We start from the raw sequence: 27,776 nt of genomic DNA, 5'->3' as shown, positions 1-27,776 counted from the left end.
TTCTATATGCTATCGATGAACTTATTTTAACAAAATCACAAAATATATAACTTTTTGATGCCAAAAATATAGATATAATCCTTTCATGACATATAATAGAAGAATATTTATATATGATATTAATAAGATAATATCAAATATTTGTACAAATGATAATTATCAGATTTTTCTTTAAACTGTTTATTATATAATAGAAGTTATGACTTCTTTAATGTGTAATGTTTTAAATGGACCATCTCTAGAAAGTTGCTTATATTTTTTTTTCTTTTTTTTCATGATAAAATCCTAACAACCTATTTAATTCTCTTTTTATTCCATCAAAATATTATTTGATATGCATAATTTTGAAAATATAATATTCCATCAATATATAATTATATTTGCATATAACCATTTATAATCTACTTAATAATAATAACATTTAATTATTCTAGAGTTTATATTTGTATATGATCTCGTTAATAATAATAAAAATGAAATTTACTATGCAAATACAATAATTTTAGAATTTTACCTTGCAAATAATAAAATCGAATCAAATATTAAAATCCTAACATTATTATATTTGCATAATAAATGTTGTTATTATTATTAATTATATTATACATGTATCAATATTTATATATAGGTATTGTGTTAACCAACATGTATTGATAAATATATAATATTTTAAAATACAATACTATAGATTCAACCATATACTGTTACATAATAAATCGCTTTATATATATATATATATTGTAGTGATGAATTTTCCATGCGTTATTTTTTTTTAATTTGGACCATTTTTTAAAATGTTATCAACTTTTAAATGAATTTAGTATAATATTTTATCTTTTTAGTACAAATAGATATTGTTTAAGAAAGTTCTAACAAATCTTTTAAAATCTTTGCAGAATCAATTTATTTATTTTTCCAAAAAGTACTTAACTTTAATTTTAGTAACCATAAACTATAATTAGGAATTTAAAAATATTTTAGTTTTGATTTATATAAAATAAATTAAAATTATATAAATATTTTAATTATAGATTTAATGATAATAAAAAATTTAATTGTTATAGAGATCTATTTCTATTTCAAATTAAAAGAATATATTTTATCCAAATTAGTGTATTCCTAAAATATGATATTTACTACAAAATTATTTTGAAGTATAATGTATTATCGCTTCTCTTTAAAAAAAATATGTTTTCTAACAGTATCTCAAAAAATTGCTCCCTGCTATAAAGGTCCAATTTAAGTTGCTTCCATATAAATTTTAAATAAAAATAAAAATATGTAAAGTAGTATTGTTACACAATAATGTTTTCAAAATATGTTTTTTACAAGATACAAAATTTATAGTAATAATATTTAAACCACGTAAAGATAGCTATTATAAAATTACATAATATATGACACTAAATTCTATTAAGTTATTTGTAAATTTTTTTATATTTCTTCCGTATACAAATATATGATATTTTTACTTTTTTATTTGTATACAAATGTATGATGTCTACTTTTAATTAATGCAGTTTGCTTTAAAAATAAAATATTAATCAAAATGGAAAAATGTAAGTTGTTGAATTTGATTGATATCAAAAAAAAATTTAAACTAACTAAATGAAAAAACAAAAATTAATAGATAAAATTAATTTCTCTTAATATGTGTGAACAACCTTAGACACCATATATTTGTATCATGAGGGAGTATAAACTAAAATATTTAAGTAGAGAAAAAAACGCACGGTTGTAGGGTTCAAGATGTTATTTATTAAATCCATTGACTCATCTAAAATCATGAAAATGTACCTTTTTATATAATAATAAATGAGATTATATCATATATTTGTGCAGATGAAATATTGTAATTATCATGTTTCCAAAACTATTTATTATTAAAATACAAATAAATTATTTATGAAAGTTATTGACTAGACCTAAAATTATAGAGAAGATGACAAATCAGCAAGAATATGATTTACAATAAATATATAAATTTACCTGAAAATATGTAGGAGATCTCTAGTATTCTAAAATTTATATTTTTTTCTTTGCAAAATTATGATTTTTTGTGTGGAATCACCGTAGCCTAGTGATTAAGGGTTAAAGGCTTCAACACCCAGGTCTGGGGTTCAAATTTCAGACTATGTAATTTCTTGCAGATTATAGGAGGTTTCAAGTCTCTGAGAGAGCAATTTATTAAAACAATTATGCAGACTACAGAAGAAAGGCTTACAAGGGATTATGCAGACTACGGAAGAAAGGCTTACAAGAGATCTTCAACATGGTGCAAGTAAATCTGGTCTGGCGTGGATTTTCATAGGACGGCTCAGGTGATGCAGTTAGGCGTATGTCCTCATAAGGCAGGTAGTATTGTCGGTTGTCGAATCGTCTATGTAATATTTTTCATGTCATAATTGTAATATCATAATAAATCAGCGTTAAAAAAATTATTTTTTGTATGTTTCCCATACGACACGTATAATCTAATAATGCTTTGGTATGGTAAAACATAAACATGGATTTTTGTTAGGCATGGGCATTCGGGGTCCCAATCGGGTTTCGGTTTTATCCATTCGGATTTCAGTTTTTTTCGGGTTTATCAAAATCAATCCCATTCGGGTTATATAAAAGTTCGGTTCGGGACCGGTTCGGGTTCTATCGGGTTCGGGTCGGGGTTAGTAAATCTTCAAAGAACCGGTATAACCCATTGACTTTCGGGTTCGGGTCCCAATCAGTTCTTTGGTTTTAAAAATACCTGATTTGTACCTATTTTGTAACTAAAACATAAATGAAATCGGTTCTTCGGATTTAAAATACATGGTTTGTACATAATTTAATAGCCAAAACATAAGTAAAATCGATTCAAAAATAAGAAAAAACATCAAACGTGATCATTAAAAATCAAGCGAAAGATAAACATAGTTAGTGATAGAAAGAAAACCAGATAAATAAAATCAAAAAACAAAAAATAAGTTCTCATGAAATGAGAAACATTATTCAATAAAAACAAAACCAAAATTTAAAAACTTCAGGCATCAACCGCCACATTCCACCATCAACCTTCATGTAACAGATAATTATTTTAGAAGTTCAATAATATCTTAAAGTATTTTGGATACATATAAAGAATTAATATCATATTTGGTAGAAGTTCTTTTTGTGATTTTAAATGTTTCGGGTTCTATCAGATATCCATTTAGGTCCGGGTTCGGTTCGGATAATACCCATAACCCAAAATACCAAAAAACAGGATCCATTCGGTATTTATGTCGGGTTCAGATCGGTTCGGATTCATTTTTATCGGATCGGGTTCGGTTTGGATTTTCGGGTTCGGTTTATTTGCCCAGCCCTAATTTTTGTGGTTCACATATTAGTAAAATTTACAATTGTTAGAAAACTTATTTTTTAAAAGCAAACACTAATAAACTAAAATAATAAACTTTGTATGCAATCGATGAGCTTATTTTAACAAAATCAAAAATATATATCCTTCTAATACCAAAAATATAGATATAATCCTTTCATATATAATAAGAGATTTTTTTTAATATAATATCAAATATTTCCAAAAATGATAATTATCATAGTTTTCTTAAACTGTTTATTATCTATTATATAAATATTACTAAATTTCTTTTTTTTTAAATCATTGATTCACCTAAAATCATGGAAAATTATATTTATATGTAATAACTAGACCGCATTTTATGCGGACTATATATATATATATTTTAATAAAAAAATCATATTAATTTTTATATTTATGATAATTTAGATAATTAGATATAAAAATTATTAAAATATGTGTTTTTGATAATTAAACCCATTTTGTCTCAGAGACACTTACCGGTCTAGGACCAAACTGTAAGTAAACGTCAACATAACGACAAAAGAAACTTTCATTCCTCTTTGTGAATCCTTAAAAGACATAAGGCATGGTAATCTGGAAAAACTGTTGACTGTTTGCTCGACTATTAAATTCACAGGAAATGAATACAAACAGTTTTATGTGAACTGAGTTTACTATGCCATGCTATGAGATGACAGTGCAAGAAAGGTCACCAGTGGATAGTCAGGCCATAAGTGCATTAGTTAGTTTTGGATTGAACTTGGACTTGTATACATCCGAAATATCCCAAGTGTACATGTTTTCTTTTCAGTGTACTGAGTGTTAGTAATCTATAGTTTATTATGTGTCTTTTTTCTCTTACACAGAGTTCTATCATGTACGAAACACGTAAAAGATAAAATGAAAGAGTTATACAAATAGTTCACACAAGTAATAAGACCTTGAAGGTTTGATTGTATATCATTAGTTTATTGAAGTATTATAAGTGGTTTTGCTTTTCCAGTCACAGTGTCTTGTGAATCATGAAAGGTTTTGAGTCCGGTGAGAATGAGCTGTTTTCCACGACTGTATACGGAGAATAGTAACTGAGAGACATAGACTCGGGTATTGCGATCTGGATGTGTGTGTGCTCTTCGCAATTTTCTGCTTGGTTTTGAGCGCCTTGTTTCTTGGACTGCAACCTATCCAGTTCGATAAAGACGTCTCTCATGGTAGGGCGATGTTCTGAGTTCAAGCTCAAACACCTTCTTGCAAGTTTGGCTACTGCAAGGACTTCTTCTTGGTCACATTCCTCCTTGATGCGAGCATCGATAATCTCATGAAGTCTGTCATTCCTCATGGCTTCGAGGAAGTAAGCTCCCAACATCCTTACTTCTTGTGGCCTCAGAATGGAGACCGGTTTTCCTCCAGTTAAGAGCTCAATGAGCACAACTCCAAAGCTGTAGACGTCACTCTTCCCTGTGAAGTGGCTTGACTGGAGGTACTCTGGGTCTACATATCCAACTGTTCCTTGCACTATTGTGGTCAGGTGAGTATCATCTATAGCAACGGATCTTGAAATCCCAAAATCTGATACTTTTGCGCGGTGCTTCTCATCCAACAAGATATTTGTTGACTTGACATCTCTGTGATAAATCGGAACCTAGGCTGCTGAATGCAGGTAGGATTAGGGATGTTAAAACGGGCTATCCGAGCCCGTTTAAACCATGCCCGTTTATAACCATGCCCGTCTAAAGCCCGTGAACACATGCCTGTTTAACCAGCAAACCCGTTTAAGCCCGTTAACCGTGAGCCCGTTTAACATGGAGATGTCCGTTTAGGCCCGTGAGCCCGTTTAAGTATACAGATTTGTTTTTTTTTTGCCATGTAAATCATATTTTAAATCTGAAGAAACTGTTTTATGTAATAACTTTATCTCTGTTTTAATTATTTATTTTATGTAATGTTATTGTTTCTTTCTTTTTTAGTTATCTTAATATGTAATAAACCTGATTTATGTCTAATACATATTTAAAATCTGCAAGTACATAAAATCTGAAACTTAGAAAGTGAAAGACTACACAGAGAATCTGAAACATAAAGTTTACTTTATAAAAAAACTGAACCATAGAAAAACAAGATAGAAACCAACTTCATCCTCCTCCTTTAATCTCAAACCAACCCCTTTCTCCATCTTCTTGTTATCTGAAAATATGTCAACCAAAACAAATCTCAATCAGCATATGTAGCCGACCAAATAACGAAACAAAACAAATGGTTCAGAGTCTTCAGACAAGAAATAATTTATCATATAAGATACTGAAGACATGTGCATAACTGATTATCAATGTTCATTTAGACAAGGCATACACTAACAAACTAACGTGGAAGACACAAGTCATCTCTCTAGTAACGACTACTGGTGACATAACGCCTTTGTATCAAATCTTAAGACAGTAAACATAAAAACAAACAAACATGTTGTTCCAAAGAACCGAGTAAGTAACAGTCAAGGACTCAAGGTTACCTCTTCACTGTCTCATGCGTTTGAATCTTCTGACCTTGAACTTTCTACTCTTGAGCTGCTCACTGTTTTTCTGACATCTTCAGTGGCAATCTCATCAGTATCTTGGACGGTACCTACAATTTAAAATGCAAGTTAATCCAAGAATCATTTAACTATAAATATGTTTGTGTAAAATTTTAAAACTACCTTCAAATTCTGCAAATCCTCTAAGCCAATTGCGAGCACAAAGCAAAGCTTGAACATTTTTTGGAAGAAGCCGGTTTCGGTATGGAGTCAAAATTCTACCTCCAATACTAAAGGCCGACTCAGAGGCCACCGTAGTAAGAGGGATGGTAAGCAAATCCCTCGCCATATCAGCTAAATCACTCAGCCTATGATGATTCTCTTTCCAATAACCTAAGACATCCAAGTTTGGATATTTTTTTCTGTTTACTCTTGGCTCCTCTAAATAAATATCTAAATGTGTCTTTGGGTTGTCCACACCAGCTGCAATGCTTCTTTCTAACTCAAAAAGATCCTATACAATGAAGCTTCATATCAATAACTCAAAAAGATCCTATACAATGAAGATGCAAAGTCTAAAACATTTACTTACATTGTCAAATTCTTCTTCAAGTGGTGATTCATTGACTATCTCATATGGAGTTTGTGAAGCTGAAGGACCTGATGAGCTTGCCCACTTTCTAGCTTGATAGTCTTTGTAGAGCTTCTCCAAGTTTTCCCTAAGTACTGCGATCTTTAAGGCAGAAGTAGTAGGATCCACAGTTTCATAAGTTTTTTCAAGAATCTCAATTTTCAATCTCGGATCTAACACAGCTCCCATAGCGAGAATCATATTATAGTCCTCCCAGTACTTATCAAACTTAACTTGCATTGGCTGAATCATTTTTCTTATCCCATCATCATCACAGTGAGCATATTTCTTCAACAATCTTTGTATCCTCCACACCTCTGTGAAATAAACATTTGATGTAGGATACTTAGAACCAGAAAAATATGTAGTAATGATACTAAAAGGCTTCAACAGCTCGCATATCTTAACCCCTCGGTTCCAGTCAGCCTCCGAAGGCAACGACTTGTAATGTGTATCAAAAGATGCCATGCTTTCAAAAGCTGCTCTGAACTTCAATGCTCGGACTAGCATCTGGTATGTAGAGTTCCATCTAGTCGGAACATCAAGAGATAGACCTGCTCCGTCTATGTTCCCAACTCTCTCAACACAAGCTGCAAAAGACTGTATTCTTTGTTGAGAAGCTTTTACATATCTGACACTTTCCCTAATGTTATGCAAGAGATCTTTTGCTAACTCTAAACCGTCTTTCACTATCAGATTTAAGATGTGAGCACAACATCGCACATGCATAAACTTCCCATCACATAACAAACCACTGCCACCCATCATCTGAAGTTGCCCTTTAAGTATTCGCAGCATACTATCGTTGTTGGTAGCGTTATCCAGAGTGAAAGAGAATACCTTTTTCTCCAAACCCCAATCCTTCAAACACTCAATAATCGTGCTAGCAATTTCTCCACCAGTGTGTGGACACTTCAGAACGCAGAAAGCTAAAACCTTATTGTTTAATTTCCAGTCATCATCAATGAAAGAGGCAGTCAAACAAAGATAACCCATGGTAGTGGGACGAGCTAGCCACAAATCAGAAGTAAAGCAAACTCTACCCTGATGCTTTGCAAATACATTCCTAAGCTTTTCCTTTTCTATTTCATATCTTCTAAAGACATCAGCGACAGCAGTTTGTCTACAAATTGGCTTACAATCCGGATTGAGATACAAACTCCTTGCTCTAACCTTTTCATATTCAGCATATCTAAACGGCAAATCATGATAGATTATGATCTCGCTAGTCATCTCTCTATCAACTTTATGATCATATGGAACCCTATCTACCTTCTTAGGCTTTTTTGGACAGGTTTCTAAATGGCGATGCAAGTGTTGTGTGCCATGTGTTTTAGTATTGATCACTAGTTTTCTACCACAATAGTTACACTGACCTCTTTCCTTGCCATCACTTTCAACTCCAACTGAGGTAAAATCGTTCCAAACTGTAGAAGTTAAGCGCCTCTTGCGTGGTTTTGTTGCTTGAGTTGTTTCAGCTACTTGCGTGTCACTTGGTTCTGGTTCTTGCATCTCTGTTTCTTCCTCACTCACTGCATTTTCCTCATTCAAAGCATCTTCTTCATTCATGTTCATGTATTCCTCTTGAGCCTCAAGGATTGCAATTGTGTTGAGAGAATCTAAATCCATCCTGAAAATACACAAAAATGTTAAGATGATGATCCTTAAGATGTATATATCCTTAAGAGTAAGAGTCATGAGATGTATATACCTTAAGGACGAGCTGATGATCCTTGCCGAGTTGGATCGAATACTTCTTCCTCAGCTGGTGATCCTTGCCGATATCTGAAACCCATAATCAAAATCAGAGGAAGAGTTGTTTCAGAGATTGCTCTCGAATAAGATGAAAAAATGTCAAAACAACATGTTTACCGTAGCTTAATGAAGAAAACGAAGAGACCCTTTTCAGCACAAGTCTCCTACAAAACCCGACGTTCTTCCAAGCGGACACAAAGTCGAGCCAAGTACGAAGATTGTGTTTTGTCTATACTCACTAGGGAGAATGAAATCGGTATGGGGAGAAGATGCATCAGACTTTAAACCAGAGAGATGGATTTCGGAAACTGGAAGTTCGATGACGACACGGTTCTCGATGACGACACGGTTCGTGATGGTTCGATGACGGGCGATGGGCGATGGGCGATGACGTGAGGTGGTTCGTGATGGGCGATGACGACACGGTCTCGTCACCGATAATCTAATTAGGGTTTGAAGTACGACCACGAGCTTGTCGGAATCTCACCTGCAGAACATTTTTTTTTTCTTATGGAATGGCTTACGGTAGAGGAGGCTTCTAACGACGTCGTTTTCTCTTTTTTTTTTTTTAAAAAAAAACTAAACGGGTAACGGGTAAAAAAATGTATATTTTGACTCTGCCCATTTATTAAACGGGCCTTAATGGGTAACCCGGTATTGACCCGTTAAGTTTTACATACAAATAAACGGGTAACGGGCCAGAAATTTTATACAGAGCCCGTTAGAGCCCGCGGGTTGGAAGCCCGTTTTTACAACCCTAGGTAGGATAGTGCATCAGCTACTTCGCAGGCGATGCAGAGGCGTACTTTCCTAGTCATTGGGAAATCTTCTGATGGGTTTTGTATATGATCGAAAAGGCTTCTGTTGGGAATGAACTCATACACCAACATAGGCACCTCCGTCTCAAGACAACATCCTAAGATCCCAACAACATTTCTGTGGTTAATCTGCGATAGAAGGATGATCTCATTGATGAACTCTTCAAGATTCTCTTCTTTCAATGCTTTGGACTTTTTGACAGCGACGATCATCCCATCTTCCAACATTCCCTTGTAAACTGTACCTTGGCCGCCTTGCCCTAGTATTCTGCTCGCGTTGAATCTGTCCGTTGCCTTCTCCAGGTCATTGGAGCTCAACAGTTTGGTTTTGTTGACATTTCCGTGGAGGGAGAACATTTGCTGCTCTAACAACAAACCTCCATTTCGTTTGAAGAACTTCCTCTTCTGCTTGGCTGCTTTCTGCTTTTTATTAACCTTGCATACCCACCACGTTCCAACAGCTATAAGAAACAATCCAGAGCTTAGAATTCCACCTGCAGAAGAACTCTTTGAGCATTGTAAGTTTATCTATTCAGATTTTTTTTCAATCTAGAAAACGATGGGACTACGCAGAAAACAGTAGTGTTATAATAACTTGCCTAGAATAGCAGGCCACGTTTTTTCACATCTGAATGATCCAGCCACATTCACACACTTGTTCTTTCCACACACCCCATATATAGTTCTGCACTCATCAATGTCTACGGACAAAACAATACATAACTAAATTATCATACGTATTGGATAGAAGCTATAGACAAGCTCTGTATCCAAAGTGACAATGAAATGTAAAATTCGGGTCATAGTTTTCAATTTAAAAATACTTTGTCATAAGTGGAGTTACATATATATCTTATATATTACTTAATTATTTTTCAGATTTGGGATGTCAATCATTTATTAATACTCTGCTTCACGTTCATGCGTGGACAATTGATTTCAAGTTGGAATCTCATAATAATTCCAAATTTAATATAATATCAAAACTCATATTCTAAATATCATAAACTCCTAATTAATATAAACATTTTGATTGGATATAACTGTCGTACTTAACCGTCGACACCCGGATATAAATATCTAATTGGTTTTAAGTTAGAAGTGCAAAATAAACTTGAATTTAATAGGAAGCTTATGCACACCTTGACATCCACCAGGTAAATAAGGATTTCCTTCATAACCAGATCTGCACCTGCATTGATACTTATACTGATCATCCGTGCGAATTACACTTGTACTTATCTCGCAATGTGAACTCTTTGGAACGATGTTGGGGGGAACTTCAAGACGCCATTCCAGATCCATGGTCACTATAACATTCTCTGTTAGATCAGGTGAGGTGAGCGTGTACGTAGAGAAGTCCTCTCGTGATAAGTAGGCCTCCTGACATACGTTTTTACCAGGTTCCAGTTTCTCCACAGTTGAATCATACACTTGAAGACCCGGAGGAATTTTGGTCTGGCAGCACTTATATCCGACGCAGCTCTTGTCAGCATCTTTGTAATACCGAGTCTCTTTCCCACATCTCGCTTCACATCCAACAATTTGAGGCCCTGTTCCTACCATCATCGCTTTGATGTTACATCCAACAGCTGTGAACTTGTTATTGTCTGATATGAAGAATGGACTCCCCGTTAGATTCAAAGATTGGACATCTTTTTTTCCATATGAATAGCCTGAAGTCTTCCTTGGACTCTGAATTTGAAACCCGTTGCTCTTGTGAGAACGGTCCTCATAGATAAAGTCATCTGTAAGGGAAAAAGAAATAACGTCCAGTCCGATGCTTGGCAGGAAAGGAAAAGAGAGGTGTATAGTTAAAAAAATAAAAATAAAATTATTAAGATAAATCATTTCACTACAATTCGGTCGATAATGAAATAAGCATTAAGAAAAGAATATTTCAACTTCAAAAAAAAATAGATACTTCAGTTGTGGTGAATACTTAGTTATAAGGTGTTCACGTCAATGTGCACATATATGTGTATGTAAAAATATATACATGTGGTTGATAAATATATAATAGTACTGCTATTTAATATTAATTGATAATTTTGTTCAAAATAACACACGAAAGATAAAATTTTTAAAATAAAATTAATTAAAAATAAAATAGGCCTAGACATTAGTAATTTTTTTCATATAAAGAAAATCAAATTGTATCCGTAAATAGGGAAGGCATGGATCGAATATCCAGGCATTTGGAGGCATTCATGTCAATTCGATCTGTAGCCACCCAAATATTTGGTGTCTCAAATATCTAGAATTTGAAAGGATATCCGATTTGATCCGTAAATAAAATAAAAATTTAAAAATAAATGAAAAAATATTAAATAATATTAAATAATAATATTTTATTACAAAAATAAAAAATTATTTAAGTTATTAAATTCTTATACCTAATATAATAAATTTAATACATAAAAATATTGTAAAACTTATATAAACTATAATATATATAATTCTTTAAATATATGTGTATATATATGCATATAACGGATCAAATTAGATATCCATTCCTAAAAATATTGGCATTTGTGTTTTGCTTTTTTACGGATATTGTATTATAGTATTTGATTTGCTTCATAAAGTTACGGACATCTGTATTTTTCGGTTCGAATCAAAACAGATAACGAATAGAATCAAAATTTATGAATATTTTCCCCACTCTATCCGTAAGCAATAAAAATAATATATATATAATTTAGCTTTCGATTCGTTATCTATTTTGATTTGAACCAAAAAAATTGGATAATGTGAGTTTTATTGGAACCATGCATATGAGTTTTACATTAAAAAAACGTAAAATACATAGTATGAATACATTTACGTAGAGTTTGGCTGACAAGTTCTCTACATGTGAACTCACGTACTCATTATCAAATGGTTGTGAGACTTTCAGGTGTCCATTATAGTGTGAATACATTTATTATAATGCTTTATCTTTAATATATAAGGGATTTAAGAGTTAAATATTTATAAAATATATAATTTTTATTTTTAATTAATATTTTCTTTTATTAATTTTAATATTATTTTGTAATTTATAAGTATGAAAAAAAAATTAAACAAACACCTAATTTTAGGCCTCAGAATTTTAAGCGGACCCTAAAAAATAGAACTGGAACTGACATAGAAATACCCGACCCAAAATCGAAACAAATATAACTATATAGTTGGGTCCAAAATTCCTATACCCGAAATAACTGGAACTGAAAAGAACCGACCTGAATAGACTCAGACTTGAAAAACGATCCTAATGGACCAGACCCGAATAGACCCACTTCATACTCGGTCTAAAAATATGAATTTCTAGAATTATGATTTTATTCATTCTATTTTATATTCCCTCTGTTTCAAAATACTTGAAGTTTTAGGTTGGGGCACAACTATTAAGAAACTTGTTTTTTATCCAAAAAATATTATTAAAATATAAATTAAAAATTATTCAACCAATCACAAAACATACTATAAAATATAATTGGTTACACGGTTTTTGTTAAAGTTTAAAAAATACATTGAAATATGAAAACATCATCTATTTTGAAACATCAAAAACTCCCTAAAACATCATCTATTTTGAAACAAAGGGAGTATATTTTAGTTTATAATTTAGTTGAAATGTTTTATTAGCAATCTTCATTATTACTTTTGTAACATTTTCAAGTATTATGAAATTTTAAATGTCAAATTTAGAGTTCAAAAATGTTTAATATAAAATATTAATAGTTTATTTTTGGTTATTTCAGAAAAATTTCTTGATGGAACTTGGATATTTTTGTCTTTTTGAATTATATGAACCCGACTCGTACCCGTTATGGATCCAAAAATTATATGTATTTTATATATATTTAATTATAGACCAGAATCCGAACCAAAAAAAATTCAAATATCTAATTGAATCTAAATGTTTAGGACTCGAAATGAACTGATCTGAATCCGACCCAAAACCCAAACGTCCAAGCCTACCTGATTTGCTTGTAAATAATTTGATCAATTATTTTTTAGATATACGAGATTGGTTGTTTTCATCTCAACTAAACATAAATGTTTCATGTTCTAAATAAACTAAAATCCGATCAACTTATTAGTTACATTTAATTTGGTTTATTGTTTTGTATTCATAAACTTATGTATAATTTGATATATGTTATTTTGGGAAAAATGTTAGTCTGAAATTGCATAATTGACAGTAGTATATATACTGTCATAATCAATCAAAAAGGCTAGCCCTAATTTAGTTTTCATAGGAATTTAGATATTGATAGTTGTTCTGGATTTTCAGACCACTTCTAGTTTGAATGGTAGAATAGTCTTTGATGTTCAGAGAAAAGTTAGCCCTAATTGAAAAAGAATTTTTATAATTTAAGTTAATTTTAAGTTAACACTAATAAAAGCAAATTTAATATTCAGTTATCCTTTCTAAGGGTGTTATTATATGATTTTAAAAAGAGTTTTATTTCAATCACAATCTCATATATTATTCAAATAATGATGCAAAACTATGTTTTAAAATCTCATATTGGATGAAACTTTAAGCTCCAAAGATACACCATTTCCGCATTGCCACAGCAAGTGTTGGACATTTATTAGTAAATCGAAAGCTACAAACCAGAAGTAGGATTGAGCGTAGAAAAAGTATGTAACATGTATCATGAACATTTCTCAAGGAAACAAAGAAGAAGAAGAAGACTAGTTGTTCTTCACAGTGACTGTCTTTATGAACTCGATAACGGTTGATACCAGCTGACTTTGATGTTTGGTATAACAATGATCTGCTCCTTCCACAATTTCCAGCTTGTGGTTCGGTATGATATTAGCAAACTCCCTGGCATCTTCCACAGGTATTATCTCATCCTCTGATCCATGAACCGTCAATACTCTGCAATCTTTGTCAATCTTGAGGCAAGCTTCATGCATATCAGTGTTCAACCTCTCCATTATGGTGTCCGCAGTAACACGGTAGACGGATCTTCCTGTAAAACACCAGCACATTGATATCAGAGACAAACGCAGCAAAAATAAAGATCAATAATAACAATACCATCTTTAACATCGAAGAACCCTTGTTGCTCAAGTCTATCCAAAAAGTCTTCCCCAAGACGCTCTCCTATCCCTCTTTTGAGATCATAACGCCCGGAGAGATTGATTACATTACTGATATCGTGATACTTGGAGGCATAAAGGAGGACCACATCACCTCCTATTCATTTAAAAGTTGAGCTGTCATCAAAATAAGTTGGTCGAGGAAGAAGATGGAAGGGTTCTACTTACCTTTACTGTGGCCTAGAATAACAGGAACCACACGGTTCATGTTAGAGAAATGTTGGATGACAGAACGTAGATCATCAGCTTCGTGGTTGTAGTTACCAAAGTAGAAACTGCCTTCACTCTCTCTGCAACAATGGAAGGCATCTCCAAGAAAATCAAATCAAAATCCAAAGTGACCAATCAAGGATGAGGGGGGAAAGAGAGAGAAACATATTAACCCATTTCCAGAGAAATCAAAACGGAAAGCGCTGATCCCTTCTTTCTCAATAGCAGCAGCCACACTCTTCATGACTGCGTCGTTCTGCATAGTTTCACAAGGCCAAGGATAAGTTTATTCATACAGACATATGCAATCCCCACACCATCATGAAGTGTCTAAGTTGCTAACTAGCTAACTTTTTTTTTTTTGATTATACATAGTTTCTCCAAAGGCTTCCCAGGCCCAAGAGACTAATCTGTGTCGCTGCAGCCCGAATGTGAAATCCGCAGTGGCCGGAAATCGAACCCAGGTGGCGGGACTCACAGCTGTGAGCCCTTTACCACCAGAACTAGACGCCCCGGTTCTAACTAGCTAACTTCTTCAAGAACCAGTTATAAATAAATAAATAAACAGAAAGGAAACTGTGGTAAGGTTTTCAGTTTTCCAGCTAAAACAATGAAACCCTTCAAGTCTTAGTATCCAATTGTAATAAAGAAAAAAGGCTTTGAAGAGTGTTTGGCTTCTAACATACATAATTTGATCTAAGATCTCAGCAAGCACAGAGCTTAGAAAACACAAAAAACCTTGTTTGATCGAAATCCATGGCATAAGACCACAACTTCTGTTGATCCTGTTTCGTGAAGCAGGCCCACCAGTTTTTCGTTGTGGCTGTTCAGAATCTCGATCCTCTGTTGTTCTTCTGCACAAGCTGAAAAAAGAAACAGGAAACTTGTAAGTCAGAATCTTGAGGCAAATCGATCTAAGACGGCACCTGAAGTTCCCTGAGACGAATCCATTCTCTAATTGTCTGCCTTTGGTCCAGGTAAATGGTAAACTGTGAGTGAATCTCAACGTTGACACCAAACTCACTCTTCCTAGTGTTGTAGAATATTTATGCAGCCAAAATTGTTTTTTTAAGCACCTTTTTCCAATTATAAAATATTTTTTAAAGCTACATATTTTTTTTTTTGGGGAATTGGGACCTATAGCTATGAAAAAAACGTTAATTAGAGGACTAGCGCTTTACCCTAACGGATCGATACACGCCGTGATATATATATATATAATATTACTGTAAGATCCTCTTTAATTTACCGGCTCACCTGCTATGAAAAAAAATGAAAAATCATTTTCTTTTAACCCCTAAGTAAATCGTGTCTCTTCCCTTTCCACACAACCTCCATTCCCACTTTCTTCATCTACGGTTCTTCCCCTTCCATACGCTTCTCTTGCAAATCTCCTCCACCCGCTCGCCTCCGTCTCCGTCGTTCTCGCTTCAGATCGTCTTCATCTTCTATTTTGCTTCTCGGTTCTCTCCATCTTCGCTAACGCGTTACGGTGTCGACGGAGCCAAGTAAAACCGCCGGTGTCTTCAACTTCATATCGCCGTGGGGTTCTCAATTCTCTGCCACGACCGTAAGTTCTTGCCTCCTTATGCTTCTTCTCTGTTTCTCTGTTTTGATTATTCTATCTCATCAAAATTAGAGTTTTTACTAGTTCTCTGTATCATCGTGAAGGAACCAATAACATATCGTATGAAGCTGTTTATACTACTATTGTTTGGAATTATCCATTTCAAATGATATAGTATTCGGGAATCACTCAACCATTTTTTGTAGTATACTATATCATGTCATATCATGGTATGTATTTTCATTTTAGGTTTCCACTTCGAATGACATAGTAATTAGGAATCACTCACCCAGGATATTTAGTAAACTATAAGTTTGCAATTGCTTGATTTTCTACCGGTGATTCTGTGTTGTTTGAGTAGTATGCGCATGTTCAAAAGAACTGACCTCAACCATTATGTGTAGTTTTGGTGTGGTTTGATTAGTAAGTTCGTCATGTCCGTTTTGTTGTTCATTTAATTAACAAGTATAATAGAATTCAGCTACACTAACAAGACAAATAGTATACATGTCAAACTATTCCATTTCATCTCTAATAGTAAAGCCCCTAATACTATTTTCCATTCTTCTATCGGTTCACCATCCTCCTAGTCTTTCATATGTACTTGTTTTCATTAATTTTTGTTAAGTGTTTAATGTCATGTGTAGGTTTACCACTCTCCCATTAGATTTGTATCCAAGTGACATATACAGTATATGGAATGGAAAATGTCCACCAGAATATACATGTCACTACAAGCTTTGTATATAAGTTTACCAAAGATTTCGCTTCCCTGTGCTAGATTGGGGTTTATATTTTCCTATCTTGGATTTAGTATTTGATGTCAAGTGTTCTATTATCATACCCCCTATCTTACTATTTGATTTTGCTCATGAAGCGTCTACATACATATGTCTCCTATTATGCCAGACGAGTTTTATTCAAAAAGGTTTGGGTTCCATTAACTAGGTTTTGGGGTTTACATTCCCCTAACTTGGCTTTAGTGTTTACTCTCAAGTATAGTTTTAACACTCCCTCGTAATGAAGCATCTAAATACATATGTCCCCTATTATGCCATGTGGGTTTAATTACAAAAAGGTTTTGGTTCCGTTTACTATGTCTTGGGATTTATATTCCCCCAACTTGGGTTTAGTTATTACTCTCAAGCGTAGTTTTAACAGGCCCTCATTAAATTTGTTTCCACCTAACATAGTATACTGTAAATAGAATGGAATGAATATAAAACTATAACTATCAGAATAAGATTTGGGGTTTATATTTCCCCTAATTTGGGTTTAGTGATTACTTTGTCCCCTATTATGCCATGTGTGTTTAATTAGAAAAATGTTTGGGTTCCGTTTACTATGTCTTGGGGTTTATATTCCCCTAACTTGAGTTTAGTGATTACTCTCAAGCCTAGTTTTAACAAGCCCTCATTAAACTTGTTTCCACCTCACATAGTATATTGTATGTGGAATGTAATGAATATAAAACTATATAACTATTTTGGATGGCAGAAGAAAGCTTTGATTGAAGTTAGAAACGAAATTTGGGAGAAAAACAAAATTATTGCACAATTGAAGAAGACAATTGCTGAGCTTAGTAGTGATTTGGTCAAGAAAGAAGAGATAGAAGAAGACATAATTAACCGCTTTCTTAAGATGTAATGATCTTATTGTAATGTTTAAGCGATATTATTGTAGTGCTTACGACATGTCTTGGTCGGGACTTCTTTGTAGTTCCTATAATATCGACTAGTTTTTAATTGAAGACATCATGTTTTCTTTGTCGTAGGGTGAAGGTGAATGCAAATCTCCTTTACCTTTGTATATAATCTAGCTCATTAGGAATGTAAATACAAGTCTCCCATCTCCATTATATTATTTAGATATATGTATATATGATATACTATACAGTTACTATATGATTAACATGGCTTATATAAGGTTGAATTGTAGTTCGGATCGAATATAAATGATTAAGTGATAGAAATGTACATAACATACACTATACTATGTGGAATATAACTACCTTCAATTGTAAATTTATTGCACTAACGACATCATCACAGACGAGCTGTAACCCACAATTGCAAATTTATTGCACTAACGACATCATCACCTTTCTCCAACCGCACACTTCACCGTCTTCGGTTGTGATTATTTTAGTAAATATAAACTGATCTATATCCGATAGAATGGAAAATATTCTCATATGACATGGCGGTGACAAACTGTAAACTGTTGTTATACTATGTGTATTCTATTTGAAGTGGAACTATTTCTATATTTTGGCATCAGCATTACGATCCATGCATTCTCCGTTTGTAACGTTCTTTCTTTTACACTTCTGTTTTTTTTATATTTTCATCTCTCTAGAATATTTTCCTTCCTTTCATTTTTATTTCAGGCGTTGACAAAATACTCTCATTGTTACTATGGGTCAGTAAATCACCACGTCGTTTACTTTAGTTAAAGGAACTGGGAACCTGTTCTCTACAAGGGTATAACCAGCTAATAAGATGGTAAAAAGACAGTGAGTACATTATGTCAACATCATGGCTACTCTCTTAATTTCCATCTCAAATATGGCTATTGTTGCAATAAGCCCTTTTTTTTTCTTTAAAAATCAAAATACAGAGAACACTAATATCCTGCCTTTAGAAAATTTACAATAAATAACTAAAAATCTTGTCAAAACTACAAATCTACAACAGCAAAAATATATAAAACTATCATGAAGTATTTCTATTAATATTTGTTTTTTAAGATAAAAAAAATAGAACACATTTGATTGTATAAACATAATCACAAATGTTGTTATAATTTTTTTTCAAAACTTAAAAAATTCACAATTTAGTTTCTCATTTCACAGATTTTGATATGATTTTTTCAAACTTTAAAGATACCCACAAATAAAATATTATAATTATGTATTTACATGTCATAGATCAAATATTAATATAAATGTTTGGTGAAAATTTTTTTTGATAGACTACCAATAATAATATGCTTTTTGTATTTATAGAAAAAAACTTGATAGGGGTATAGACTGTATAGGGTCAGCAGAAATTAATTAATACAAATTAAAAAAGTATCATATCATACGATAATAATAAAATGTATTTATATTCATAAATAACACATAAAGAGAGAAAATTTACAAAATAAATTTAAAAAGTAGAAAAACATATGTATATTTTAAATTAAAGGATTAAGAATTATAGTTTAAGTTTGGGAATGGTAATTTAGAGATTAGGTTAGAGTTTAGGATTTATGATTTAGTATACCGAATTAATATTTATTTTCTTTTTAAAAATATTTTAAAACATTTCAAAAGTTTTAAAAAATTATTTATGCTAAATATATTATGATAAATACTAAGTTAATTACTTTCTCTTTAATAAATGATATTTTGATACTCTTGTTTTTTTTTGTTTTTTGTGATAAATCTATTTTATACTCTTTCGGTTCTGAAATATGTGTGCTTTAGAAAAAAAAATTGTTTAAAAAAATACATTTTCATATTTTCAATATATTAATTAATGATAAATTGTAATAATTAATTTTGTTACAATTTTATTGGTTAAAAGTTGTGGAGAATATTTAATTACGAAAAAAATAATGCAATGGTAACTAAAAATTTATACATTTTTTTATTAAGTATGAAAATTTTAAAACACATTTTTTTTTAAACAGCTGAAGAACTATTTAAGATAATTGCTCTAAATTAAACTGTTTTTGAGAACTTCATGGGTGTCATTGACCCTAACAAGACACTATCATCACAGCTGTCTCAGCGTGGCACTTGAGGTGCTGGAAGAAACTCCTAAGACCCGGTTGGGAACGAGTCAAACCACAAAGGAGTTAGTCCCAGTGAGATAGAGGTTCTTTATAAATCCAGAAGACACAGCCAGACGTTGAGGTCATAGAACATTTCTCTATTTCTAGACAATGTACGAGCTTCATTGTTACAAACTCAATAAATGTTTCCCTTTAAATTGCAGAAAACGTAAAGTATTAAATGTGTATCATGAACATTTCTCAAAAGCGAAAAAAGAAAGACTAGTTGTTCTTCACAATGACTGTCTTTATGAACTCCATAACAATTGAAACCAACTGACTTTGATGATCGGTATAACGATGATCAGCTCCTTCCACAATCTCCAGCTTATGGTTTGGTATAATATTCGCAAACTCCTTGGCATCTTCCACAGTTATTACCTCGTCATCGGATCCATGAACCGTCAAGACCCTGCCATTACAATCAATCATAAGTTTAATGTCTATATACCAACTTCATCCAAATATGAGTTAGAGCAACTGAACGAAACTCACCTGCAATCTTTGTCAATCTTGAGGCAAGCTTCATGCATATCAGTGTTTAACCTCTCCATTAAGCTCTCCTCCGTAACACGGTACACGGATCTTCCTGTAAAACACAAAGCATATTGATAGAAACACTAGAGTTTTTTATCAGAGACAAAGCCGGAAAATCAACAGAGCTATAATAACAATACCACTGTTAACATCAATGAATCCTTGTTCCTTAATATTTTCCAAAAAGTCTTCCCCAAGACGCTCTCTTATGCCTTTCTTCAGATCATAACGTCCCGAGAGATTGATTACATTACTAATATCATGATACTTGGAGGCATAGAGGAGAACCACATCACCTCCTATTCATTTGAAAAAGTTTGACCATCAAAAAAAAAAGAAGTTGAAAGTCTGGAGGCAGAAGACGAAACCTGTCTTAGTTACCTTTACTGTGCCCAAGAATGATAGGAACGACACGGTTGATGTCAGAGAAGTGTTGGATGACAGAACGTAGATCATCAGCTTCATGGTTATAGTTACCATAATAGAAACTGCCTTCACTCTCTCTGCCACAGCCCAAAAGTGAAATCAAAATCCATATTTATTCATTCACCTATGCATATCAATGATAAAGATAGCAAACGAACATTACCCATTTCCAGAGAAATCAAAACGGAAGGCACTGATCCCTTCTTTCTCTAAAGCAGCAGCCACATTCTTCATGATTTGGTTATTCTGCATATAAATGTTCATAGGCAAATATAAGTTAATTCAAACATAACTCCTACCAGCATATGTAACTAGCCAAATGGTCTATGCACACTCTATGGAATTTAACATTTTTTCAAGAAAGCAATAAACTTTATTATCTAACTGGAACAAAGCAAACAGCTTTGAGGAGTCTTTTTGCCTTCAAGATTCAGTTTTAAATCACACAACTAACCTTGCTCGATCGAAATCCATGGCACAAGACCACAATCTCTTTTGACCCGGTTTCGTGAAGCAGACCCACCAGCTTCTCGTTGTGGCTGTTCCGAATCTCGATTCTCTTTTGTTGTGCAAAAGCTGCGAAAGAACAAAGTCAGAATCTTGTGACAAATTTGGGCAGAAGCATTTCTTTTCCACCGTACCTGAAATGTTCTCAGACGAATCCATTCTCAAACTGTTGCAGGAGATTTGAGTGTTCTTGATGGGAAGGCGAGCGTTGGTGAAAGATAATCTTCTGGGAAGAGGGGAGATTTTGTAATTTAGAGAATTGTGAGGTGCGAAATGGAAGTTATGCAAAAGAGTGCTCATTGTTTCAACAACGGTCGAGCTAGTTGATAGTGTGAACATGTTCTGTTTTTTTTTTTATGTTTGCAATTGAACTCGTAAAGAGTTCTGTTTTTATAGGTTGTTTTAGCTAATCATAACTTTTTGGGTTATCTTAAGCTAATTTTCTCTTCTTTTTGTTTCCGGTTATCAGGACTCTATTGAAGCTTCAACCTTTCTTGTATATGTTTGGACTACAAAGTGATGCCACGACGTAGGACTGCTTTTCTGTCATCTTCCCTCAATGGAACTGTTGTTATAGTATTACTGTCTTTTGATGCGAGCCATATACAAGCAGAGGCTTAAGTGTTTTTCTTATCGGTTTCCTCTACAAAGTGTGCACCCAGTAAAAAGCTTGTCACATTTATGGTGGCTGGCTGAATATCAAAATTAATGCTATGTTTTCAGGAAAAAATGATGACTGCTTTGTGATGGTAATATTTGCGTGTTTTTAAGTAATTGTCCCATATTACAGACCCATCACGGGACAAATAAGCCACAGCCACCACATGTTGTCTATAGAAACTAGAAAGTCACAAAACAAATGATTTTTTTTTGTCCTTTTAGACGGTAGACTTATTGAGTTAGATATCAAGAGTTCACACGGTAAGAATCCACGCCAGTTTTTGGAGCTACCACTATGTGTGGTTGTGAGCCAATTTGTTCTCTCTGTTTTTCTTTAAGCTACAGTGTTACACACAACGTACAATGCATCTTGCATTTCCTTCTTCCTTTATATTCACTCTCCTGCAATATACTAGAAACACCAACATAATTTAACAAAAAAAAACAATTTGAGAATGATGAGATTGTTTATTTTACTTTCTTTCAATGCTTTCATATTACGTGAAGCATATGGGTTTACCGATGAAACTGATGTGCAAGCACTGTTGGAGTTCAAGTCTCAAGTTTCTGAAGACAAAAGAGTGTTCTTGTCCTCATGGAATCATTCCGTCCCTCTCTGCAACTGGAACAAGGTTACATGTGGTCACAAACACAAAAGAGTTACTCAGTTGGACCTTGGAGGATTGCAATTAGGCGGAGTGATATCACCATCTATTGGTAATCTTTCGTTTCTTATATCACTTGATCTCTCTAGTAACTCTTTTGTTGGAACCATCCCTCAAGAAGTGGGAAACTTGTTTAGACTTGAGTACTTGAATATGAGCTTTAATCTTCTTGAAGGAGAGATTCCAGTCAATCTGTTCAATTGCTCTAGATTGTTTGACCTTGAGTTAGATTCAAATCAGCTTGGAGGAGGTGTTCCTTCTGAACTAGGGTCATTAACAAACCTTCTTTATTTATATCTTGGTCAAAACTACTTGAAGGGAAAGCTCCCTGCATCTTTAGGAAACTTGACATCACTCATGCAACTTAGCGTTACCGGTAACAAATTAGAAGGAGGAATTCCTAATGAGGTAGCTAGACTGAATCAAATGGTACTTCTTACGTTATCGGTGAACAACTTCTCAGGAATTTTTCCTCCCTCCATTTACAATTTGTCCTCACTTGAGATGTTAAACATCTTTAGTGCCGGTTTTTCGGGTAGACCCAACCCTGATATTGGCACTTTGCTACCAAACCTTCAAGAGCTATATATGGGAAACAACCATTTCACAGGAGCCATTCCAGCAACACTTTCCAATATCTCTACTCTTGAAATATTGGCAATGGAGTATAACAATCTAACAGGAGTTATTCCTACAAGCTTCGGAAAATTGCAAAATTTGGAAGTCTTACAACTTCATGAAAACTCTCTGGGAAATCACTCCTTTGGAGACCTTAAATTTATTGATGCCTTGTCCAACTGCACCCAGTTGCTTATCTTAAGTGTGGGTTTCAATAGGCTTGGGGGTGAGTTGCCTACCTCCGTTGCAAATTTGTCCACAAGCCTCAATGAGTTGAAGCTTCAAATGAATCACATTTCTGGTAGCATTCCTCATGACATTGGGAATCTTATAAACCTAAGTAAACTTGTGTTGTATGGTAATATATTGAGAGGAACACTCCCAAACTCTGTTGGGATGATTTTGGAATTGGGTTATTTAAGTCTAGATTCAAATAGGCTGTCAGGAGTCATACCATCTTCTATAGGAAACATGACTAAGTTAGAAACACTTTATCTGAACAACAATAGTTTTGAAGGACCAATTCCTCCGAGTCTTGGAAATTGTAGGCGCCTGCTATATTTATATATTGGATGTAATAGGTTAAATGGAACTATACCTCGGGAAATCATGCAAATCTCATCCATTGTTCATATATACATAGAAGATACTCCTTTGACCGGTTCGTTACCAAACGATGTTGGAAGATTACAAAGTCTTGTTATACTATCACTTGCAAATACTAGCTTATCAGGACAACTCCCACAGACCTTGGGAAAATGCCTATCGATGGAAGAACTTTATCTGCAAGAAAATTCTTTTGTTGGAACCATTCCAGACATAAGAGGATTAGTTGGTGTTAGAAGACTTGATTTTTCGAAAAACAATCTCACTGGGAGTATACCTGAGTATCTTGCAAAGTTTTCTAAGTTGGAGTATCTCAATCTATCCATTAACAACTTCAAAGGAAGGGTGCCAGCAGAAGGAAAGTTTCAAAACTCTACTATAGTTTTGGTATATGGAAACAAAAATCTATGTGGAGACATCAAGGAACTGAAACTAGATCCATGCATTGTGCATGCACCATCAATGATGAAGAAACATTCCTCTCTTTCGAAAAAATTTGTGATCGGGGTTTGCCTAGGCATGAGTTTTCTTTCCTTAGTGTTCATTGTTTTACTTTCATTATGTTGGTTCATGAGAAGAAAGAAGAAGAAGCAGCAGGAGACCAATAATACTAATTTTTCTACTTTGGAGGTCTTCCATGAGAAGATAAGTTATGGAGATCTTCGAAACGCGACAAATGGCTTTTCCTCGAGCAATTGTATTGGATCAGGCAGTTTTGGTACTGTGTTTAAAGCACTGCTCCCAGCAGAGAAGGATGTAGTTGCGGTGAAAGTTCTAAATCTGAAGAGACGTGGAGCAATGAAGAGCTTTCTGGCAGAATGTGAATCTTTGAAGGACATAAGACACCGTAATCTTGTGAAACTATTGACGGCTTGTTCGAGTATTGATTACCAAGGTAACGAATTTAGAGCTCTCATCTATGAATTCATGCCTAGTGGAAGCCTTGATATGTGGCTGCACCCGGAGGAAGTGGAAGAGATTCACAGGCCCTCAAGAACCTTGACACTTCTTGAAAGACTTGACATTGCGGTAGATGTGGCTTCTGTTTTGGAATATCTACATGTTCATTGTCATGAACCTATAGCTCATTGCGATCTCAAACCAAGCAACATCCTTCTAGACGATGATCTAACCGCCCATCTTAGCGACTTTGGTCTTGCCCGTCTTCTCCTCAAGTTCGACCAGGAGTCATTTCTCAACTATCTCAGCTCGGCTGGTGTGAGAGGAACCATCGGGTATGCCGCACCAGGTAAAACAGTCCCACATGTTTCTATGAATGAGATCAGTATATTCTTTGTTCATTACAATCTTGTTCTTGTTGTTTATGTGAACTATGGTGCAGAATATGGATTGGGCGGACAGCCATCAGTACATGGTGATGTGTATAGCTTTGGAGTTCTCCTTTTAGAGATGTTTACTGGGAAAAGACCCACAAATGAGTTGTTTGGAGGAAACCTTACCCTACACAGTTACACCAAGTCTGCATTGCCTGAGCGAGTACTGGACATTGCAGACAAATTGATTCTTCACAGCGGTCTTAGAGTTGGTTTCCCTCATGCGGAGTGCTTGGCATTTGTTTTGGAGGTGGGACTTAGGTGCTGCGAAGAATCTCCTGCAAATCGGTTGGCAATAAGTCAAGTTGTGAAAGATTTAAACTCGATCAAGGAGAGGTTTTTCAGAGCCAGAAGTTGAAATGATTATGGTTTCCTCTTCAAATTTGCAACTATATCTGAGGTCTATGTAATATCTTCTTTCATAATTTGTGGTTGCTCTATTAAACATACTTATGCTTACAGAATATATTGTCTTTGAATAATACTATGTCTTTTGCAGACAATAGATTAACCTTGTATTAGCAGTTCTTTATCTTTGCTAATTTTCAATGTCCCCTTTTAATTTCGACTTTTATTTGCATTATCTCAGTTTCTGGTAATCCAAAATGCTGATTTTCCTATGCTAAGGGTTTTTACCCTTAGTGATCAATATGGGGTTTTCACTCCGGATGATCAAGTTAAGTTTTAAAGGGACTACAAATAGGGAACAATCTAGAGTCCTAATAATCTAGTGAAATCTGCAAAGCTTCGAAACAGAAGTTGCAGGTTCTGTTCTTATTTTTTCTAACTAAGTTAGACAAAGCAGCTTGATCTGACCTGAAAGCTTGACTTTTTTGTAACTTTTATTAATCAATCAGTTATGCTAATAGTGGCAAAGCAGGTTACAAGAGTTGTCTGGATGATAAATATCTGTACGGAGCAGTTTGTGTCTGAGTTCTTTTCATCAAGTGATTTTGTTGTGTGCTTCCGAACATTGTCACTTTAGCAAACATTCTTATAACTAATTCATCCCTTTAAACTGCCATTCTCTGTTGTTTATTATGATACCATCAAGAGAAAGATACAGCGAACAATGACTGATTATTACAAAAAGCTAGGTGAGTTAATGCTGGAAAAGAGACATTCTGATTTTGTCTCTGTATTAGCTGCAAATTCATTAACAAATCTGAGCTCTTTGTGATATCCTTGCATGTATTCTCACAGTGGCTATAATTACAAGTCAAATTCTTGCAAAATTTTATATTGAACTTTAATAAGAATGGCTGTGCTTTTCATTTCTATATGGTGTTGTATATCGATGTTGGATTTTAGCCAAATTTTATCATAATGTAACTCTTTTGTCATTTGGTAAATTTTATGGTTATCGATGCTAATATTTATTTCATTTTCATATTCTCTTTGATTTTATAGGAAACATTTTGAGTGAGGTAGCTCCAGCTCCTCTCAGGATTAACAGCAGCGTGACGGCATTAGGATGTAAGACCCGGAGTTGCCTGTTCAACTTGTTTGTGTGTCAAACCATTTTAGAGCTGTTTGCTGTTTGTCGTACCATTTTACTTGGGTCTTTCTTGTGAGCCTCTGTTTATCCCCTTCTAGTGCTGTTTTAAATCGGATTTAGTCTTTGTTTTTCTTATTTCTCAGCTGTTTTGTTTTATTGTTTTTGTTTCTCATGTTAATCTCTGTAACCTTTTTTTCTGTTTTAATAGGAAAGCCAGTTTAAAAAAAATAGTAAACATTTTAAACATATTGTTTACATTTTCGTATATTATAACATTTTTGTTCATATGTTTTATTCATGAGATCTGCTATTATGCACATTGTCATGGTATTGCAATGTTTCCTTTCAATAGCGACATGAATTTTTATATGAAATCAAGGAACAAACAAATCTTAGAGACGGAGAAGGTGATCCCTCCGAAAAAAAAGAATACTCTTTAAAATGCGCTAGAAGCAATTCTTAGCCACTGAATCGTGCCTTGTAAACTAAATTCATAAAACTCTAATTGTACGGTTAACATATTTACGACATGATTTTGTCTTATTTCAAACCGTTTTTTTTTAGGTTCATGATCAAATTTACTTAAATATTAGTATTATTGTAATATGTGTAGTATTTTACGTTTATGTTTTTTTTGTTTTTTTTTATATTATACTTATTTGATGTAATATTACCATTGTGTAATATTTGTTTTAATGTTAGTTATATACTTTGTATTAAAATTTTTAAGGATTAAAAATGATTAAAAAAGAAAGTTATTAAAACTATTGGAATATGTATAAGTAAAAGATTAAAAATATGAATCCTACTATATATTAGTTGAGAAGTCACTTTAGTGATTTTTGCTTACGTGTCGATCATAGGTGAACTCTTACAAAATTGTTATAATTTGATTGATCGATGATTTTTAATTTTTATTTATTTTAATTATATCTAAAAAGAAAAGATAAGTCTATAACCAATTAACGTCACTTGTCAAATAAATAAAAAAATAGTTACCTTATGGTAACTCTTAAATATAAAAATGATCAATTTATTTCTCTTTCTATAATTTCAACAATTAGTTACCATAAATCATTATTTGTAATATTATTTAAAAGTAAGCAGAATTATTATGTAATATAATATCAACAATTAGTCACCTATGATCGACACGTAAGAAAATTTTAC

General features: G+C 33.5%; 4 protein-coding genes across 5 annotated transcripts; 1 reads left to right on the top strand and 3 right to left on the bottom strand.

The window, feature by feature from the left end:
- The first annotated feature begins 1,359 nt into the window (after positions 1 to 1,359).
- On the top strand, positions 1,360 to 25,676 carry LOC103873225 (probable LRR receptor-like serine/threonine-protein kinase At3g47570). 2 transcript variants are annotated; one of them, XM_033292977.1, is made up of 4 exons: positions 1,360 to 1,365; positions 4,697 to 4,700; positions 22,325 to 25,023; positions 25,117 to 25,676. In XM_033292977.1, exons 3-4 carry the CDS (start codon positions 22,341 to 22,343, stop codon positions 25,464 to 25,466), a joined length of 3,033 nt encoding a protein of 1,010 aa, XP_033148868.1. In that variant the 5' UTR covers positions 1,360 to 1,365; positions 4,697 to 4,700; positions 22,325 to 22,340; the 3' UTR covers positions 25,467 to 25,676. The 2 variants fall into 2 exon arrangements, with proteins under 2 accessions (XP_033148868.1, XP_009149894.1); XM_009151646.2 differs by lacking the exons at positions 1,360 to 1,365; positions 4,697 to 4,700 and having other exon boundaries at positions 22,257 to 25,023.
- LOC103873227 (wall-associated receptor kinase-like 8) lies at positions 8,806 to 10,619 on the bottom strand. The gene is made up of 3 exons (XM_033273451.1): positions 10,284 to 10,619; positions 9,653 to 9,776; positions 8,806 to 9,547 (listed from the first exon to the last, which is right to left on the bottom strand). The coding sequence occupies exons 1-3, from the start codon at positions 10,617 to 10,619 to the stop codon at positions 8,985 to 8,987; spliced, it is 1,023 nt and encodes a 340-aa protein (XP_033129342.1). The 3' UTR covers positions 8,806 to 8,984.
- LOC108868769 (non-heme chloroperoxidase CPO-A1) lies at positions 13,556 to 15,476 on the bottom strand. Its single transcript, XM_009151650.3, has 6 exons — positions 15,293 to 15,476; positions 15,105 to 15,229; positions 14,540 to 14,622; positions 14,325 to 14,446; positions 14,095 to 14,253; positions 13,556 to 14,026 (listed from the first exon to the last, which is right to left on the bottom strand). The coding sequence occupies exons 1-6, from the start codon at positions 15,315 to 15,317 to the stop codon at positions 13,743 to 13,745; spliced, it is 798 nt and encodes a 265-aa protein (XP_009149898.1). The 5' UTR covers positions 15,318 to 15,476; the 3' UTR covers positions 13,556 to 13,742.
- LOC103873226 lies at positions 19,833 to 21,679 on the bottom strand. The gene is made up of 7 exons (XM_009151647.3): positions 21,360 to 21,679; positions 21,173 to 21,294; positions 20,882 to 20,964; positions 20,674 to 20,795; positions 20,433 to 20,591; positions 20,251 to 20,344; positions 19,833 to 20,167 (listed from the first exon to the last, which is right to left on the bottom strand). Exons 1-7 carry the CDS (start codon positions 21,562 to 21,564, stop codon positions 19,978 to 19,980), a joined length of 975 nt encoding a protein of 324 aa, XP_009149895.1. The 5' UTR covers positions 21,565 to 21,679; the 3' UTR covers positions 19,833 to 19,977.
- Positions 25,677 to 27,776: the final 2,100 nt, after the last annotated feature.

The sequence above is a fragment of the Brassica rapa genome, chromosome A06 (assembly GCF_000309985.2).
Source record: "Brassica rapa cultivar Chiifu-401-42 chromosome A06, CAAS_Brap_v3.01, whole genome shotgun sequence".
Taxonomy (NCBI): Eukaryota; Viridiplantae; Streptophyta; class Magnoliopsida; order Brassicales; family Brassicaceae; genus Brassica; species Brassica rapa.
Note: the sequence above shows the minus strand (reverse complement) of the source record. Positions and strands in the feature narration are given on the sequence as shown.